Genomic DNA, 17,721 nt, shown 5'->3' with positions numbered 1-17,721 from the left:
GAAGGCCCTCTTCCTGGCCGCCGCCCCTCTCACATCTCTTAGTGGCGGCACAGTCAAAAGGGCCCCCCAGATGATCTAAGAGCACGGGCAGGATTGTAGGGAAGGAGGTAGTCCCACAAATACCCCGGACCCGAGCCGTAAAGGGCTTTAAAAGTCAAAACTAGCACCTTGAATTGGGCCCAGAACAGAACCGGCAGCCAGTGTAGCCACCGGAGCAACGGCTCGACAGAGTCAAACCAACATGCCCCAGCAACCACACGAGCAGCCGCGTTCTGTACTAGTTGTAATTTCCGGACTGTCTTCAAAGGCAGCCCCACGTAGAGCGCATTGCAATAATCTAATGTAGATGTCACTAGGGCATGGGTTACTGTGGCCAGGTCCGCGCAGCTCAGGTACGGTTGCAGCTGGCAAATCAGCCGAAGCTGAGCAAAGGCTCCCCTGGCCACCGCCGACACCTGGGACTCCAGGAGCAGCTGTGGATCCAGGAGAACCCCCAAGCTGCGGACCTGCTCCTTCAGAGGGAGTGCAACCCCATTCAGAGCAGGATGATAGTCCAGCACCCGAGCTGTGGATTTCCGAACCAAGAGCACCTCTGTCTCAGGGGGCATCCACTAAAATTGAGTTTTGGGAGAACAGACAAGAGAAAATATTTCTTTACACAGCGTGTGGTTGGTTTGTGGAACTCCTTGCCACAGGATGTGCTGACGGCATCTGGCCTGGACGCCTTTAAAAAGGGATTGGACAAGTTTCTGGAGGAAAAATCCATTACGGGGTACAAGCCATGATGTGTATGCGCAACCTCCTGATTTTAGAAATGGGCTATGTCAGAAGGCCAGATGCAAGGGAGGGCACCAGGATGAGGTTATCTGGTGTGCTCCCTGGGGCATTTGGTGGGCCGCTGTGAGATACAGGAAGCTGGACTAGATGGGCCTATGGCCTGATCCAGTGGGGCTGTTCTTATGTTCTTATCCGGATTTAATTTCAGCTTGTTCGCCCACATCCAGCACCCAACCGCCTCCTCAGAATCAGGGGGAAAGGAGAGATAAAGCTGGGTGTCATCAGCATACTGATGGCAACCCACTCCAAACCCCCGTATGACCTCTCCCAGCGGCTTCATGTAGATGTTAGAAAGCATGGGGTATAAGATGGAACCTAAGAGGTTGGGGTGCCGAACACGCATCCCCCAGCACCACCTTCTGGGATCTGTCAGCCAGGAAGGAGCGGAACCACTTCAAAACAGTGCCTCCAAGCCCCAACCCGGCCAGCCGGCCCAGAAGGACACCATGGTCGATGGTGTCGAAAGCTGCCGAGAGGTCCAGCAGGACTAACAGGGTTGCACTCCCCCGTCTGTCCCCTGGCGAAGGTCATCTACCAAGGCGACCAAGGCAGTCTCTGTCCCAAACCCCGGCCTGAAGCCAGATTGGAATGGGTCCAGATAATCCGTTTCCTCCAGTACCCTCTGAAGCTGGGACGCCACCACCCGCTCAATCACCTTGCCCAGGAATGGGATATTCGAGACCGGCCGAAAGTTATTTAAATTAGTGGGATCCAGGGAGGGCTTCTTTAGGAGGGGGCGAACCATCGCTTGCTTCAAGGCAGGCGGGAGCACCCCCTCCCTCAGAGATGAGTTCACCACCCTCCCCGTCCACTCGGCCAGCCCTTCCTGGGCAGCCCTAATTAACCATGCTGGGCACGGGTCGAGCGGGCAAGCAGCAGGTCTCACACTCCAGAGAATCCTGTCCACATCCTCAGGCTCTACAAGCTGAAAAGAATCCCAAATAGATCCTGATCACCCCAGAAGGAGCCCAGGAGCCTGGGCATGTCTCCTTTCTCCAAGCCACAGCCCAGTAAATATAAAACAGGTCTAGTAGAGGGATGCAGAGACCTCTCAAGATATCTTACTCAGCAGGCCCAATCTTGTCTCTAGTCACTCCAAATAATCTGAAAGTCTGGCACCCCAATCCTATGCATGTCTACTCAGAAGCAAGTCCCATTAGAGTCAATGGGGCTTACTCCCAGGAAAGTGTGGATAGGATTGGGCTGTAAACTGGCTAAAAATTGTGAAAGTAAATACTATATTAGGAGCTGGGAAAGTCATCCCGTTGCTGCCTTACTATTTGGTACAGCATAATGTGCTACTGTGTATACTCAGGATCTGAAGATCATATTTGTTTATTTGGCAGCTACCAGATGCAGGGCCTTTTCACTGGTGGCTTTGTGCTCATGGTATTTACTTTGCAAGGATATGGATCAGGCCCCCATGGGAGCTGCTTTTTAAAAAAGGGACATGAAGACATTAGTTTTATGCCTAGTTTTCACTTATTCAATTTTGGGAGAATTTCAACACAGGTTTTAATTGATGTTTTTATGCAGAACTATATTGTTTTATCCAACTACTTATAATATGTTTACTGTTGTTATCTTGTTACTCTGTGGTCATTTTTTTTTTAAATGTTTCAGATTTTGTAAACAGCTTTGTGAAGATTTTATCCTTCAAGCAGATGCTGTTAATCATAACAGTAGCTCATACATCACAATCTGTTTGTATGCACAGAGGCACAGAGGCCTCCAAGCACATAAACAGGGGTCTGACCTGTGTCATTATGACATTTCCATAATGCTGGTCTTCTCAGAGGAAGCACATGGAAGGGTAATACAAAGATGGGCAGCATACAGCCCGCACACTTTCATCAAGGCACTCTGTCACATCTCTTACACTTTTATCAGAATAGATAATATTCTAATATTAGAATGATAAGGAATACAATTGGATTTATGGAAGTATTAGCCCTTTGACTCCAGGCATGTTTTAGAATGGAAATGACTGCCAAAGGCTCACAAGTAAGGCAGCAAACAGCAACACCTTTAGTTACTTTTCAGCTCTTGCATTTTCTTATTTCAAGATTGTACAAAGGGTTAGCCAGAGCCTTTTATAAATGAAAGTACCAACATCAAAATAAGAATATTGTAGCAAAGTTGTAAAATTTCTAGGAACCACCAGTTATATTGTCTATAGTGTCATGGTGCCCAACCAAGGTGATACATGATCCAACTGTCTCAAATGGAGTTATTCTCAATTTCATCATTGTAAGAAAATGTAAGAAATTTCTTAAAGTATGAAATGTATTATTAAAAAATAAATCCTTACCAATGTCTGTGGTATAGATGAATAGTTCGGATATCCAAGGACATCTTTTATGAAGTTATCACAACTTCTTCCAATCCAAAGGTAAAAAATCTGAAGCGTTGGGATCAAAGTAATTGCAGGAGAATCTGTTAGTCTAGTTAAGATATGCATTCACTGAGAAGTTTCACAGGATTGCATACTTTAAAAAATGGTATTCATTCAAGGTATTCAAAAAGGTAATCATTTAACAAAGATGTGGTCAAAACATCTTAACTATATTGTTTCTTATTGGTCAATCAAACTTATTTCTACATTAGAAAATAAATTTTGCCACCACTGTAGCAATGACAATATGATTACACAGGCCAACACACATTTTGCTTCCTTAAATGTTACACCAATTTCTGGATATATTTGGGGTGCCGACTCCAAAAATGGCATCTGTTTTGCCCTATCACATCTAGTTTTGGAGATATAGTATAGCCTGATTCGTGAATGGTTCAAACAGCTTCCTTATGAGGAAGCCTACACCATAGCTTCCTCATAAGGAAGCTGCTTGAACCATTCACGAATCAGGCTATACTATATCTCCAAAACTAGATGTGATAGGGCAAAACAGATGCCATTTTTGGAGTCGGCACTCCAAATTCATATCAAACCACCACAAAGTTTGGGAAAAACTTTTCTGACCCTCAATTTTGTAGGCCTGTGTAGGCTATTTTACAAATCTAAAATATTGAAATGTTAAAATGTTGTAAATCTCAACATTTACATTATACATTTGGTGCAATTAAAAAAATCCAACGTTACATGTAGGTAACAAACAGTCCTATGAATCCCACTTACTGAGCCACAGTCCATAAGAAAAGTTCCTTCTCTTGTCAACTTCTCTGCAGACAATCGCTGAAGTGGGGGTTGAGGTACAACTCTGTCACTGACGTGTATTGCACCCTACAACAAAAAAGTGACATAGTTACACCTGTGTACAGTTCAGTAGCACTACCAACGATCCAGCAGTTAGGGGTGCTCAGCACATGTACCAGCTCCTATGCAACTCTGTTTAAATAAAAAAAACGCACCAGACAGGGAAATGGAGCTTACAAATCAGGTTAAAACAAATCAGATTTTTCAGAGCATGACATGTCAGAGCAGCAAACATGCCTACTTAACTCAGATCCATAAGAACAGGAGCCCTGCTGGAATGGGCCAAGGGCCCATCAACTCCAGCTTCCTGTATCTCACAGTGGCCCACCAAATGCTTCAGGGAGCACAAAAGACAGTAAAACACAACCTGTGTCCTGGTGCCCTCTCCTGCATCTGGCATTCTGAGGTAGTCTACTTCCTGCACATACCTATCATGACTTGTAACCTGTGATGGACTTTTCCTCAAGAAATGTGTCCAATTCCCTCTTAAAGGCATCTAGGTGAGATGCTATCACTACTTCCTGTGGCAAGGAGTTTCACAGACTAATTACACGCTGGGTAAATAAATCTTTTCTTTTATCTGTCCTAACTCTCCCAACACTCAATTTTAGTAGATGTCCCCTGGTTCTAGTGTTATGTGAGAGGGAAAAGAGTGTCTCTTTATCCACTCTATCTACCCCCTGCATAATTTTGTAGAGGGATGCAGAGATCTCTCAAGATATCTTACTCAGCAGGCCCACCCCCTGCCCCCCTCACTCCCAATCTTGCCTCTAGTCACTCCAAATAATCTGAAAGTCTGGCAGCCCAATCCTATGCATGCCTACTCAGAAGCAAGTCCCATTAGAGTCAATGGGGCTTACTCCCAGGAAAGTGTGGATAGGATTGGGCTGTAAACTGGCCATTTAGATTTTGTAAACAGCTTTGTGAAGATTTTATCCTTCAAGCAGATGCTGTTAATCATAACAGTAGCTCATACATCACAATCATGCCCCCTAAGGCACGTCTTTTTTAGACTGAAGAGCCCCAGATGCTGTAACCTTTTCTCGTAAGGGAGGTGCCCCAGCCCAATAATAATTTTGGTTGCTCTTTCCTTCACTTTTTCCATTTCTATTATATCCTTTATGAGAAGTGGCAACCAGAACTGGACGCAATACTCTAGGTGTGGCCTTACCATTGATTGGTACCAAATGTACAACTGTAGAACAATCCAAGTGTACAACAAGACCCAAAATTAATTTTAGCCACAATTCAGGACAAAATACTAACGCTAGAAGAATCTATAAGATGGCTTCAGGATCATGATACCACTATTCATTTTACATTCTAAGGTAATACTTCTGGGTTTCTTGCCAGTCATAATACCGAAGAATGTATAAGATTAATTCTTAGTATCTACCCAATATTACACATTGCAGAAAATAAGCAAAACACAAAAGTTTTTGAAATTAAAAATGATAATGGAACACATTACACTTTACTCACAGCAAATATTAAGAATACTTATATAAACTTTTCAACCAATAGTTGTTCACAAAGCTGCTGACATAAGTAAATAAATGTTTTCCTGTTGCCAAAGAGCTCGCCGACTAAAAAAATGCAGACATACTGCCAGCAACAACCTCTGGAAAAGAGGCCACACTGGGGCAGAGGTGGGGCAGTTGCTCTCCCCACACAAAATAAAAGAGCACACCACTTTAGAAGGCGCTTCGTCACCCAGTTAGCAGAGGTGCCAAAGTATCAAAAGCAAGAGCTACCACTACATTTTATTAGTTGCAATATAAAATATGTACTATACCTCATCAGTAAGCCTGTCTATTCTGTATAAGTTGGGGTATATCATCTTCATCAAGTGAACTAGAGGCTGGCTTTTTATTTGGCACATGGCATATACGCGATCATCCAAGCGTGTACTTGTACCAGTTCTAAATGCTTTCTATAAGAAATTTTAAGAAATAATTTTAAGAAATTAAAATTATTTAAGTTTAAGAAATGATTGGTTTAAGAAAAACTAATATTACACATATTAAATGAACGCGGCTGGGATCCAAAGAGCTAGTTTAGATAAGCCCAAGGTCTTGGATACAGCCAACTGAGGACTTCTTTGCCTTTGAATGGCAGGAGCCAACATCATATCACAAAGGGCTTATGAAACTTCAATCATTTCCAAAAAGAAATTTCCCTGAGGCATGGGGATTGTGATTTGAGAAATCCAGCCCTCTCAACAGATGTATGAAACTAGTTGCACAGTTTGTTGTATCCAGCCCAATGACTTTCTTTTACTAAACAAAAGTAAAACAAAAGTAGGAACAATCTTTTAAAACAATGATTTTACCTGTTTTTAACAAATTTAAAACATCGTATGGCTTTTTTAGTTTTTTCATGAAACAATATTAGACTGTCGATAACTACCCAATTTTAGAAATACATTTGTTTGAACATTGATGAGGAACTAAAAACCAAAATCTGTGTTACATTTTTCAAAGTTGCTACTTCTAAACAATGTACAGATTATTTTTAGTATACAGAACACTACACAATTCACAAACAGAATGAACATTAGAGGCAGAAGATAATGTATTCAAAGTATGCATTGCCATATAACTAATTTTTTATCTCACTAAAAACAAACTTTGCTTTTGCTAAACATTTAATATGAATGATCCATCATACAAAGTACCTGTTTAAAGAGAGCCAAAACATACAAAGGAAAGAGCCTAAGGGAATTTGGAGCAATCAAAGCTGATTGTTGGAGGGTTGATGCAGTTGACATATACGAAGACAGTGAATCTACCACTGCATTCACCAAGGCATCTCTTGCATCTGAAAGACTTGAGGAAACCGATCTATCCACAGCTGTGGGAAGTCAAGTAGTAACAAACTATTAGGAAGGGAGCCTATTAAAAAATAGCAATAAAGCAGCAAAACCAGTGCAGCAATATTTTGCTGGCACGTTTTAATTTCACCAAATAGCCTTGAAGGTATTAAACATCTGAACAAACATTGTCTGGATTAAGAGGAATGATATTTACATAAAACTACACTGATATGAATTTCCATGAGAACCAGGATAGTTTCTGATAAATGTGTGAATAATGAACTTAAATGGAAAAAAGGGTGAATTAGAAGAGATAACTCGTGACTCAAAGATCCTCAGATTAATAATTTATCAAACATTTATAAAAAGGAGGTTTATGCGAATACTTTACAAACAAATATTTTCTCATTAATAAACCAATTTAGTATCTTCTGCTATCATTAGATGTACTTTCTGCAAGGATCCAGTTTGATTATTAAATGCCACTGCCTTTCCAAGATTGGAAATGTCACTACCACACCAGGTTGAAAGTTTTTAGGCAGGGTCCTTCAATTTTTCTTCTAAATGTTGGTGCTAATAAAGGATACGGAGTCTCATTATTCCTGAGATATGGCAAACATCTCATTAAAGCGAATCCATTTAAAAAACAAAGTCCCATTTGCTGGTCTTAAAAACAGCCTTGCTGACCTTTGTGATGTAAAACAGTCATTTGGCAGAGAACCCATCAGTCTCTTAGAAAGGCTTCACTCCATTCCCAAGTCAGGGACCCCTCCCTTCACCCAGAGCAAAGTGATTATCTTTCTTTCATGTTCTGAAGGGGAAAGGAGGGTTCTAAATGCCTGGAGAGAGAATGATTGATGGATTATCAGCTAGCTTCCCTCTTTACATTAACAAAGCTATTGCTAAAGGACTGTTTTCCTTTAATTTAAAGGGCCCTTCTCATTACTTTGAGATAGAAAAATCCAAGGAATTTTCCACAGGTGAGAAATTCATGGATAATTAGGTTATACCTGTAATTGCTTTCATCAATACCTCTCTACAACAGTAAGAAAAGCAGTTTTAAAAACTGTTTTAAAGAGATGCATTTTTCCCCTTCTCCAGGGATCAGCAAATTCCTTCTCATTTGCAGCAGCCATTCGTGTTGAGTCAAATCCATGAATAAAAAAATCTGTGTATTATAAGGTTAGACCTGTACTCCAACTGAATATAAAAAAAGGAATTGCATTGAGGATTGTTACCCACAGTGGAGTACAATATACAGGGATGATAATCTGTAATACTTTCCCACACTAATTCCTCTGGGATCTCAGGTAAGAATGCAATATGACTATGAAAGTGTCTTTGTTTTTAATATACATGTTACCAACTTGCCATCTGAAGTAACAAACATCTTCTTGACAATAGGTTCTGAGCATATAAACTATAATGTTCCTTTTTATGAACAGATAAAATTCCTGAATATTCATCATTAACTCACCCATATTAGCTAAAAGGCATATAACTGCTTGCACATCTGCTCCAGCATAAACATCAGACAATGAAGTGACCACTGGCAAACAAAGGGTATGAACTCTAATTCTCCGTTCACCTGCATTAGAAACAACGGTACAATGACAATCAGAACCATGTTTCTTATCCTAAATGTTATAACATTTATATTATATTATTATATATATATAACATTTATATTATAAATTTATAATGCATAAATTTATTTGAGAGAAAGAAGGAGAATTTGCCATTTAATTCACCCCTAACATCGTTCAACATTTAAGACCAGAAAAAAAACAGAGTATCTTGTATACAACTTGTATCTTAGAGAGTTGTATCTTAGAGAGGCAGAGCTGGACTGAGCTGAGCTGCCTCCCACAGGAGGAAGAGACCTCCTTTTCCTCTCGGAGTGGCCACTCTCAGAGTGGGAGTGGCAACCCACTGAGTAAAGAAAGCCCTCCTTCCTCTTCAAGAGAATAACTATTTTCACCTCTTTTTTATTCTTTTGAGAAGACAATCTGCAAAAGATTACTACATTTCTCTGAAGTTACCTTTGCTGGAAGTATACAAAAGTGCTGTCTGAAAACAAACTAGAGATGTGTCTGTCAGGTTCTCTTCAACAGACATCTGCACTGCAAATCCAGCATCAGGATTGACATTGGCAAGTGACAGCAAATCAGTAGATCGCACAAAAAAGTTGCCATGAAAGGTGTGAATAGAAAGACCTAGAAACAAAGGTGATGATATGTTTTTATCTGCTTTTAAATTATGTTTTTAACTGTTTTAAACTTGTTTTGTAAGCCGCCTTGAGTCCCCTCAGGACTCGGGACTTTATTATTATTATTATTATTATGTTAAAATGGCAAATGCTAAAACAATGGATTCTAATAGCACAGATCAGTAACTTCTCAAAACATATCTAGGATATTTTAAGTTGTTCTCAGAAACACAGATGTTTAGCTATAGGCAAGAATAGCACTATAGAAAACATCTAATGAAAGACTTCATAAAGTACTGGCTTGACTCCAGACAATGAAAGCTGAGAAACATACTACTTAAACAATTAAATTGTCTCAAATTCTGACAACAGTGATATGTGTCTTAGGGCGCAATTCTACCCTGCGCTGGAACAGGTAAGCTAAGAGGCTTGCGCTGTATCCAGCGCAGGACAGGGGCCCAAAGCGGCTCAGTCAGAGGCAAGGGGAAACTTTTCCCCTTACCTCTGGGTAAGGCACCTTTGCGCCAATGGATCTCCTTGAACCTGTGCTAGCTCCTGAGGTGGCACAAGTCCAAGGAGAGCGGAACGGCTTGAAGCCGCTCCAAACTCCCTGGGAACTCCAGACCTCCCTCCCACTCCCCACCTGCCTGACCCCGGGGTCACCCACCGCCTGCCCTCCCACCTCCTCCCCGCCCACCCCAGAGTCTTATGTCGGCCCAGTTGCGCTGACGGAAGGCTCGCTGAGGAAGCCGGGGCAGAGGCTTTTGTCCGCCTCCGAAGGCCGGCTTACTCCCGAGGAGGTGCAAACATGCTTTACAGCTTTAAGGGACTTGTGCCAGCCCAAGTGAAGAGCAGGACTGCGCCCTTAATGAGTAAATTGAATATAATTGAGATATTTATCACAATCATTTGTGCAGGAGGTCTGGTCTAGAGGGTTGAGCCTCCATTTGCCTGAAGATAACATCCAAAGGTCGCCAGTTCGAGGCCCACCAGCACCATGCGACCTTGAAGCAGCTGAAAGCTGAGCCAAGTTATTCCATCCGCTCTGAGCGTGGGAGGATGGAGGCCAGAATGTGCGACCAGATCAAGAAGGAAACATCTGAATGTTGTGGTTTCTTGAAAGATAGAACCTTTCGAATTGTAAAAATCCCTACGGGGATTTAAATTACCTGCCTATGTAAACCGCCTTGAATAAAGTCCGAGGAGAAATCTGAGGACCAAGAAAGGCGGTATAGAAATACCTGTATTATTATTATCATCATCAATTCCCTCTAATTTTTTTTTAATTGATAGGAATACAGGATACTTGTTCTATGGCTGGGAAAGAACACAATTTTCTCAAGTACAACTAGCACTTCCCTTTTGTTTAGTGTTGCTATAATAGTTCTATAATCCAAATAAAAACATTTTTAAAATACTTCTTATTCAAGGCATACAATTTTCTTCTAAAAATGAGTGAACATTTCTTTAGTCAGCCTTTGAATAGTACATGCAGTATTGTGTGAGGTTAGAATAACTGAAGAGGGCACTAAACATGTTCTAGAAGAGAAAGTTTTCTACCATTTTCACCAATATCTGATGCATTAGTCATAAGGAAGTTCTTTTCTAAAAAATTCATACCATACCTTTTGTGCATCTTATTCTCATGACTGCTTCAAATCCAATCTTTCGTGTAAGGTATCTTTTCAGGTCTTTTTGCAGTTTTTCTGCTTGAACAGGATTGTGGGTATGATGGAAAGATGGATAATAATAGATGCATCCAGCAGAATATTTTGACATGCAAGCTTCATGTGAGGAAAAGGGACAGTTAATATGCATTCAGGAATAGGAGCAATCCAATTTCTACTTTTAAAAACCCAAAAACACAAATTATGATGATGATATGTTATAGAATATTCTATTATAAAATAGTCTTAGAACTAAAAGGTAATTTACTCCTTTTACACTTGTAAAAAGCACTTAACCAATTTGATATGGGGAAAAAACAGACCACATAAAAGTGTTTTTTTTTATCAAATGCATTTAAGTGATATTTGAGTTTAAAACATGATATTGCATTAATGATTACTGATTATGGTACAAGCATATAAATTATGAAAGGATTGTATCTGAGCTGTAAAACAGTTTTCCCCCCACTGTAATTCCTAAGGGGCCTATCTCCAGATATCTTACTTAAGCATTTTTTCCTTCAACACAAATGGATCAATCCTACCTAACTTTCCAGTGCTGATGCGGCCATACCAATAGAGCATGAACTGCATCCCAAGGTGCAGGGGCAGTCATGAAGACTTCCTCAAGGTCCTTACCTCAGAGCAGCATTGAAGTTGCATCAGCACTGGAAAGTTAGATAGGCTTGAATCCAAAGTCTCCTAGACTTATTAGATAAATAATAAATAGTTAACACCTGCCTCTTCTACTGGTGCATTAACATGAAGTACCTATAAAATTATAAAATAATAATATCACTAATATCTTGGTTGTGCAATATTTCATTTTCCCTATCCACTTCAATATAACACACTCCTGCTTTTTAGCAATTCAAAATCTGGTGTGAAAAGCTAGCAATAAAACACAGTGTGCACCACAAACAAAAGGAAAACGTGCTTGATTTTGAATCTTTCCCAGACAATTTAACACAATGGGTAACGTCTCTCACAGCACAATCCTAACTTGCTCTGGAACAGGCAGGCCAGTGGGCCTGCACAGTATCCAGCACACATTTGGGGCCGACTGTGGCTCAACCAGAGGGCAAGGGGAAACTTTTCCCCTTACCCTGGGGAGAGCTGCAGTGGTCCCAATGGGTCTACTCAGATTTGCGTCACCTAACGAGGTGATGCAGATCCAAGCAGAACGGAGAAGCCAGGAGCCACTCCACACTGCCCAGGAATGGGGGCTAGGATCTGGCATAACTGCTGGGTCCTGGCCCCGCCTCCCACTCCCCACCCACCCCCGGGCCTGCCTGCTGCCCACTCTCCCCTGCCCCGAAACATCTCCCTCCCGCCTTTTCTCTGCCCTCCAACCCCCCAGACTTCTGCGCCAGCTGAGCTCGGCCAGCGCAGACTTATCATTCTTTGACACCATGGAGGCTGGATTTGGCCTCTGTGGGTGGGCATACCTCCATGCGCTGGCGCAGCTTACTCACATGGAGTCACAAACATGCTTTACGGCATGTTTGCTACTCTCCTGGGCTGGCATAAGGGACTTGCGCTGGCCCAACGAGAACTTAGAACAGCACTCTGAATGTGTTAAAATATGAAATAGTTATATGAAACAAGTTAACACTCCTTACCAAGAGAAGCCAAATCAGAATACTGTGAACTTAAAAGAAATAAATCCACAGCTGTCTGTTGTCCTGAACAATCTAGTGCTAACTTTTTATAAAAATCTGTTGCTGGACCAAGATGCTGAACAACCTAGGATAAGCAAGTTACAAAGCAAAGAATAAGGCAATGGAAAAAGGCCACAATATAAAACAGTTTAAGAACAGAAAGTACACTTTTCTAAAGTAATTTTTTGCTTATTAAATATGTACAGCTTGTTACATACAAGCAGTTGTAATACTTTAGCATTCCGTTTCAACATTGTCCAACACTATATCCCTTGATATCAATTTTGGTCATATTTCATACGCTTTCCTATCTCCACATTTGTTACTACCCACAGTGATCATAACTGCTAGCAAGAGATGAACACTTATGATCTTAACATCTCCACAATTGTCAAGATGGGTTTGTTATCTTTCCCATTTCTTTTTTTTTGTATTGACATACATGTCTACACACTGAATAGTCAAGACTTATTAACAAGATCTCTGGTTTTTATATGTTTAATCAGGCTGGTGATATATAACACCTATCCATCACTCATTAACATCGGTAAAGATGGGCAAAAATGAATTATTTCAATTGATTATTCCTGTACACGTACCTCTTGAAGTCATCCTCAACACTATTTGAGGATTAATAATATGCAAATACTGCCTGAGAAATTATTCAGTCCTGAAAAACTACACAAGGGATGTACTGAGAAAATATATTCCACACACAAAAACCCTGAATTCTGCAAATGGTTTAAATTACACAAGGAAATAAACATGCATATATTTGCTTATTTTGCACAGCTTATTTCACTGCTTGTTAGTTGTAGAAAAGCACAGCATGCAACAAGAATTACTGAATTTTGCTTTCTTCAGCTCCACCCTCCCTGTCTTCTGAGTTTTTACTAGGCACAGCCCACAGAGGGTTTGATTCATGGAACCACACGAGGAGATCTGTTTCCCACTGCAGCCCCCTGAACCTCCCTTTGAAGACTCTCTGAAATGGCAAGGGATCAGGCATGGGAGTCTGAAGCAGGGAGAGAGGGGAATTGATGAAAAATCAGGAGGGGAGGTGCCTTATATGAGTGAAAGTGACTTTTGCCACTTGCACAAGACAACTTAGATTCAACTCAGAGATTCTCAAATACCCAATCTTTACCCAATCTTGCCAAGAAGTCCAAAGTACCTTTGTGCTTGATCTTTGATTGGGATCTTCTCTGGACTGCAGGTGCCCAGCACCTAAGGAGGGTAACTGTGTTTGAAACACAGATATCCGCCCACCTGTTGGAGACATCAATTTAAAGGCGGCTTGAAGGGCTGGGCCTAGTGCACTGTGAGTCTCTCTCGTATTGGTGAACATATTTGGTAGTGCATTTAGTAAGTCTTTAATCAGCTAGAAAATAAACAGAATGGTGTTACATGAAAAGTTATGAGGAAAAAAACGTTCTAGCAAGAGTGATAATATAAAACACTTGGATGTCTTAAAAGTCAAACACCTAGAAATAAGTCAACTTGTAAATCAGGCTGTAAAAACTAAAACTTGCTAAAGCGGATCAGCCACACGCATACTTTTTCATCAGAACTATGAATTCAAATACTCACCAAAATTTTGAAATATATTTATGCTGCTATTCTATCCTAACATATACCATTCTGTTCAGAGCATTCATTTGAGTACACTCTAATTTTCCTAAAATCAGATTATCTACATCTCACCTAAGTTTCAAACTTAGAGTTTCAAGCTGTAGACATCTGAATTATTTGAGTTGTTAAACTTACTCTTTACATGCTCACATCAATAACACTTGTATAAGTAAAAGAGAAAGGGTAGCATCCAGACTAGCATTTCCACCATTGGGGGAGCACCCTCCACAAATAAAAGAAGCATTCTGCAGAACAGCTTAGTCAGGATACCAGCCAAAAGACAAGCAGCAGCTGAATACAAACTTGGCCACCTAATCACGTAATTACTGTATATAATGCACCATGCCTCACAGGATTTTCAAGGGAAAGAAAAGCATAGGAACACTTACTTTATCCCAAATCTCTCTTGTATAATGGACATGTAGGTTCATTCACATTATCTGCCAGTTCCTCCCCCACCCCCACAACAGGAGCTATGATTTCCTCTGGATGGCAACTGTGCATTTTTCACATATGTCAGCAGCCTCATAACTTCCAGGTCATTCTGACCCAACTGCAGAGGTCTCTTTGAGGATACCTCAACTGTTGGACACTATGCTTTTGCTCTGTTCATGCAAGCAGTCCATAGCTCAAGTACAGCTCTAAGGAGAGACAAACTTGCCAGTTCAGTCTCCCTATGTTTCTCTGAATTATTCCACTGTGCCATAGGAGGCAAAACTTAAATGGCACTATACCTACAAAACTGGAAGCAGGATTGAAAAAGTTACAGACCTAATGTGGCCCACAAGCCTTAAAATGCACACCTCTCTTCTAAATGAATTCATCTAATCAAGCAGAGAGCAGGAACAAAACATTCTTTTTATATTAATACTGAATTTCTTTGACTGGGCATTGTATTTGGATTTCTCTTACCTCCTTACTTTCATGCAGATTAACAAGCAAGCTGTCAGGTGTAGGCAGAAAGACATCTATAGACAGAATAGATTTTTTGTAAAGAATTACTAACCATATTAATGTACATTCCAAAATGCACATTCAAAATACCCAACATCCAAGATCCAGAGAGCTCCGTGAACAAATAGAAAGCACTAGTGTGCACATATGGAGATTTGTCCATTTGCCTGTCAGTGGCACTCTTTCATGATGCATTAGGGCTGAGCAGCTTCTTAAGGGGGTTTGAAGAGCTGCTCTGGGAAGGAATGAGATGCTGAAAGCCTGCCACCTGAGTAGAACATCATATGGCACTTTGGACAGATCACTGACTATCCTATCCTCATTTTATTTTACAGGCATGAATTCTAGACAACTCACAATGACCACACAACATATAAAGGACCACAATATATAAAGATTATTATAATTAGTTTAGTATAATTATATTCTTCTTCTGTGCTGAATGTATGATTAAAGCATTTAATAGTTACATTTGAGAGCTGCAGTTTTATACTTTTGATGTTGGCTGTATTCAGACATAATGTGAAACCATGGTGCTAACCATAATTAAGAACCCAAACAATGGTTTAGCATGCACACCTAGGATGCTGCTTGTCTGCTTTTGCTTCCCATCTGCTCAGGACTTGGTTTCACATAAGTTTTCTGACTGCCATGGTGCAGCAGCCTCTTGAGAAAGAGCATTAACTGTAGTTTATCAATGGTTTGTAAATTCAGACACAACACAGAAGTAGTTAGTGACAACTGTGGTTTGCAAACCAACTTCAAACCCATAGATTCAGATCAAGGTTTACTGATAGTAAAAAAAAAAAAATCATGGTTTATCACTAAGTATTATGCTAAATATTAAAGAAGGTCATTTTTCCTTAAAAACAGATCAAATTTATCTCTTTAAAAAAAATCCTTACCATCAATTTCTGAAACAATTAGCATCTGAGGTTGTGATAATCCTTCCTGCAAATTGTAGAACTGAACAGTGCTATCAAATGTTATGAAGCCTATTCTTGTTCTTGAATCTCCAGGCAACCTTAAGATTAAACACAAAAACAATCGTGTTTCGTAGTTTTAAGCACAAAGTCTCTAACATGCCAATTCTCTAACATGACCTAGTCTTCACAATGTGAGAAGACAAAGCATCCACCTCCAATACATACTGCTCCATAGAGTTCAGTATTTACCCAGGGTCCATCTACAAAGGTTGAATATACACTGATTCCAGCTCTTCTTCCCTATCTTCCCATCTGTTAATACAGTAAGGTGAGGTAGAGTAGTACCCACATCACACAAAACTGAGCTTAAGGAGATGGTCACAAGACATAGGGCAGGTAGTGGGGAACAAGAAGAAAATGTACCTATGTGCCTAAACTATGGGTCCATTCCAAGGTTTCAAGACATGGCAGGAGTTGAGGAGGATCAAGTATGATCTTCAGAACCCTGGATAGGTTCTAGGGAGAACTTATTCCAACAAGGGTTTGGTGGTAACCAAGCCCTTACATGCTCCCTGGACCCAACTATCCATGTCAAGCTCTGCCCACTTGTTGGGGAATAAAAAGGTCAATCTCTGGCCTCAAGTCTGACACTCTATCACCTCTTGCTGAGAGCATGCTGCCTGTGGCAGCAAAGTAGTTTAGGAGATTTTGCTGCCCTTGAAGGCAAAGATGCTGGTTCCCCAGCAGAATCAGCCTTGAGTGCATCTAGTCTTGAGGCCTCCAGCTTAGGAGGTCCTTGGCTGCTGGACTCCAGCTTGGTGTCACAGCCTGGATTCAGTGGCTCTGCATCTTCTGGCTCAGCTGGTCCTTCTGCTGAGGGTGTCCAGATCACTATTACAGGCCTAGTTCAAAGCAGGTATGATGATGGATGAAAGGAAAAGAGATGTTAACGTGCCCATTGTTTGGCTCTGAGCTAGCCACAGGACTGAGTTATATAGGCTGCATGCTGCTTAGGGTTTGTTACTCTTTCCTCTTGCCTCAAGTATATAAGAGTAACTCTTTAAAACTTTAAAGGGGAGCTGGCAATAGGGGAACAGAAGGAATACTGTACAAAAGGTACTATGCTCATGCAAATGAAGCACCTGATACAAAGACCATATAATTATTTTAATAACTACTATATCTGGACTACAAACAAAACAAGAAGATTCTTACTTGTCTAAGTTTTCCAGCAAAGCCTGACACACAATTGATAAGTATCCAGCTTCTACTCCATTGTGGGACACATCAAACACAAACAAATACACAGCAGGCTGAGGAGGACGAAGCTGTGGAATAAAATTCATTGCTTTTGAAATTTTACTGACATAGCCCTTTTTAATTCTCTATTGCTTAAATTTACTCACATTAGCTTTTTGCTTTTAAATGTTCCTGCCAGGCCCTTTTAGGAAAAATCAGGGGTTGAAAGACACAGACGTACAGTCAATAGGAAGTGAACTGTAAACTTATGATTCTCTGAAGCCCAAATCAGAAGCATTCCCAAGGCTACACCAATACCTATTTTTTTTCAAAATGTTTTAAAGATGTACATTTACCATGTAATCTGAAGAAGCAATGAATTCCACTGTAGAATTTTGGACTTCTGGACGTTTGTGCGGCTCTCCATAGGATCGTGTCAGAGGGTTATACATAAATTCTTCAGGAACTAAATAAAATTAGTAATTAAAAATTAAAAAAAAACAAGATACTCACTGTCAAATGCTCAAGTGTTGTACCTGGTAGAACAGCAGCAAATACAAGTGCACT

General features: G+C 40.7%; 1 protein-coding gene across 3 annotated transcripts in view; it reads right to left on the bottom strand.

Moving 5' to 3' along the window:
* The window catches only part of SEC24B (SEC24 homolog B, COPII coat complex component), a 51,926-nt gene that overhangs the window by 3,842 nt on the left and 30,363 nt on the right, over positions 1 to 17,721 (bottom strand). For all 3 annotated transcript variants that reach the window (XM_066632398.1, XM_066632399.1, XM_066632400.1), the window contains 13 exons: positions 17,511 to 17,620; positions 17,131 to 17,243; positions 15,895 to 16,013; positions 14,948 to 15,003; positions 13,578 to 13,784; positions 12,365 to 12,488; positions 10,701 to 10,859; positions 8,909 to 9,082; positions 8,344 to 8,454; positions 6,729 to 6,904; positions 5,847 to 5,984; positions 3,974 to 4,078; positions 3,149 to 3,238 (listed from right to left, as the gene is read on the bottom strand). In XM_066632398.1, coding sequence (XP_066488495.1) covers positions 3,149 to 3,238; positions 3,974 to 4,078; positions 5,847 to 5,984; positions 6,729 to 6,904; positions 8,344 to 8,454; positions 8,909 to 9,082; positions 10,701 to 10,859; positions 12,365 to 12,488; positions 13,578 to 13,784; positions 14,948 to 15,003; positions 15,895 to 16,013; positions 17,131 to 17,243; positions 17,511 to 17,620 — 1,682 coding nt within the window. The remainder of the gene's footprint in view (positions 1 to 3,148; positions 3,239 to 3,973; positions 4,079 to 5,846; positions 5,985 to 6,728; positions 6,905 to 8,343; positions 8,455 to 8,908; positions 9,083 to 10,700; positions 10,860 to 12,364; positions 12,489 to 13,577; positions 13,785 to 14,947; positions 15,004 to 15,894; positions 16,014 to 17,130; positions 17,244 to 17,510; positions 17,621 to 17,721) is intronic.

This window comes from Tiliqua scincoides, chromosome 6 (genome assembly GCF_035046505.1).
Source record: "Tiliqua scincoides isolate rTilSci1 chromosome 6, rTilSci1.hap2, whole genome shotgun sequence".
Taxonomy (NCBI): Eukaryota; Metazoa; Chordata; class Lepidosauria; order Squamata; family Scincidae; genus Tiliqua; species Tiliqua scincoides.
This window is presented reverse-complemented; position numbering and strand designations above follow the sequence as displayed.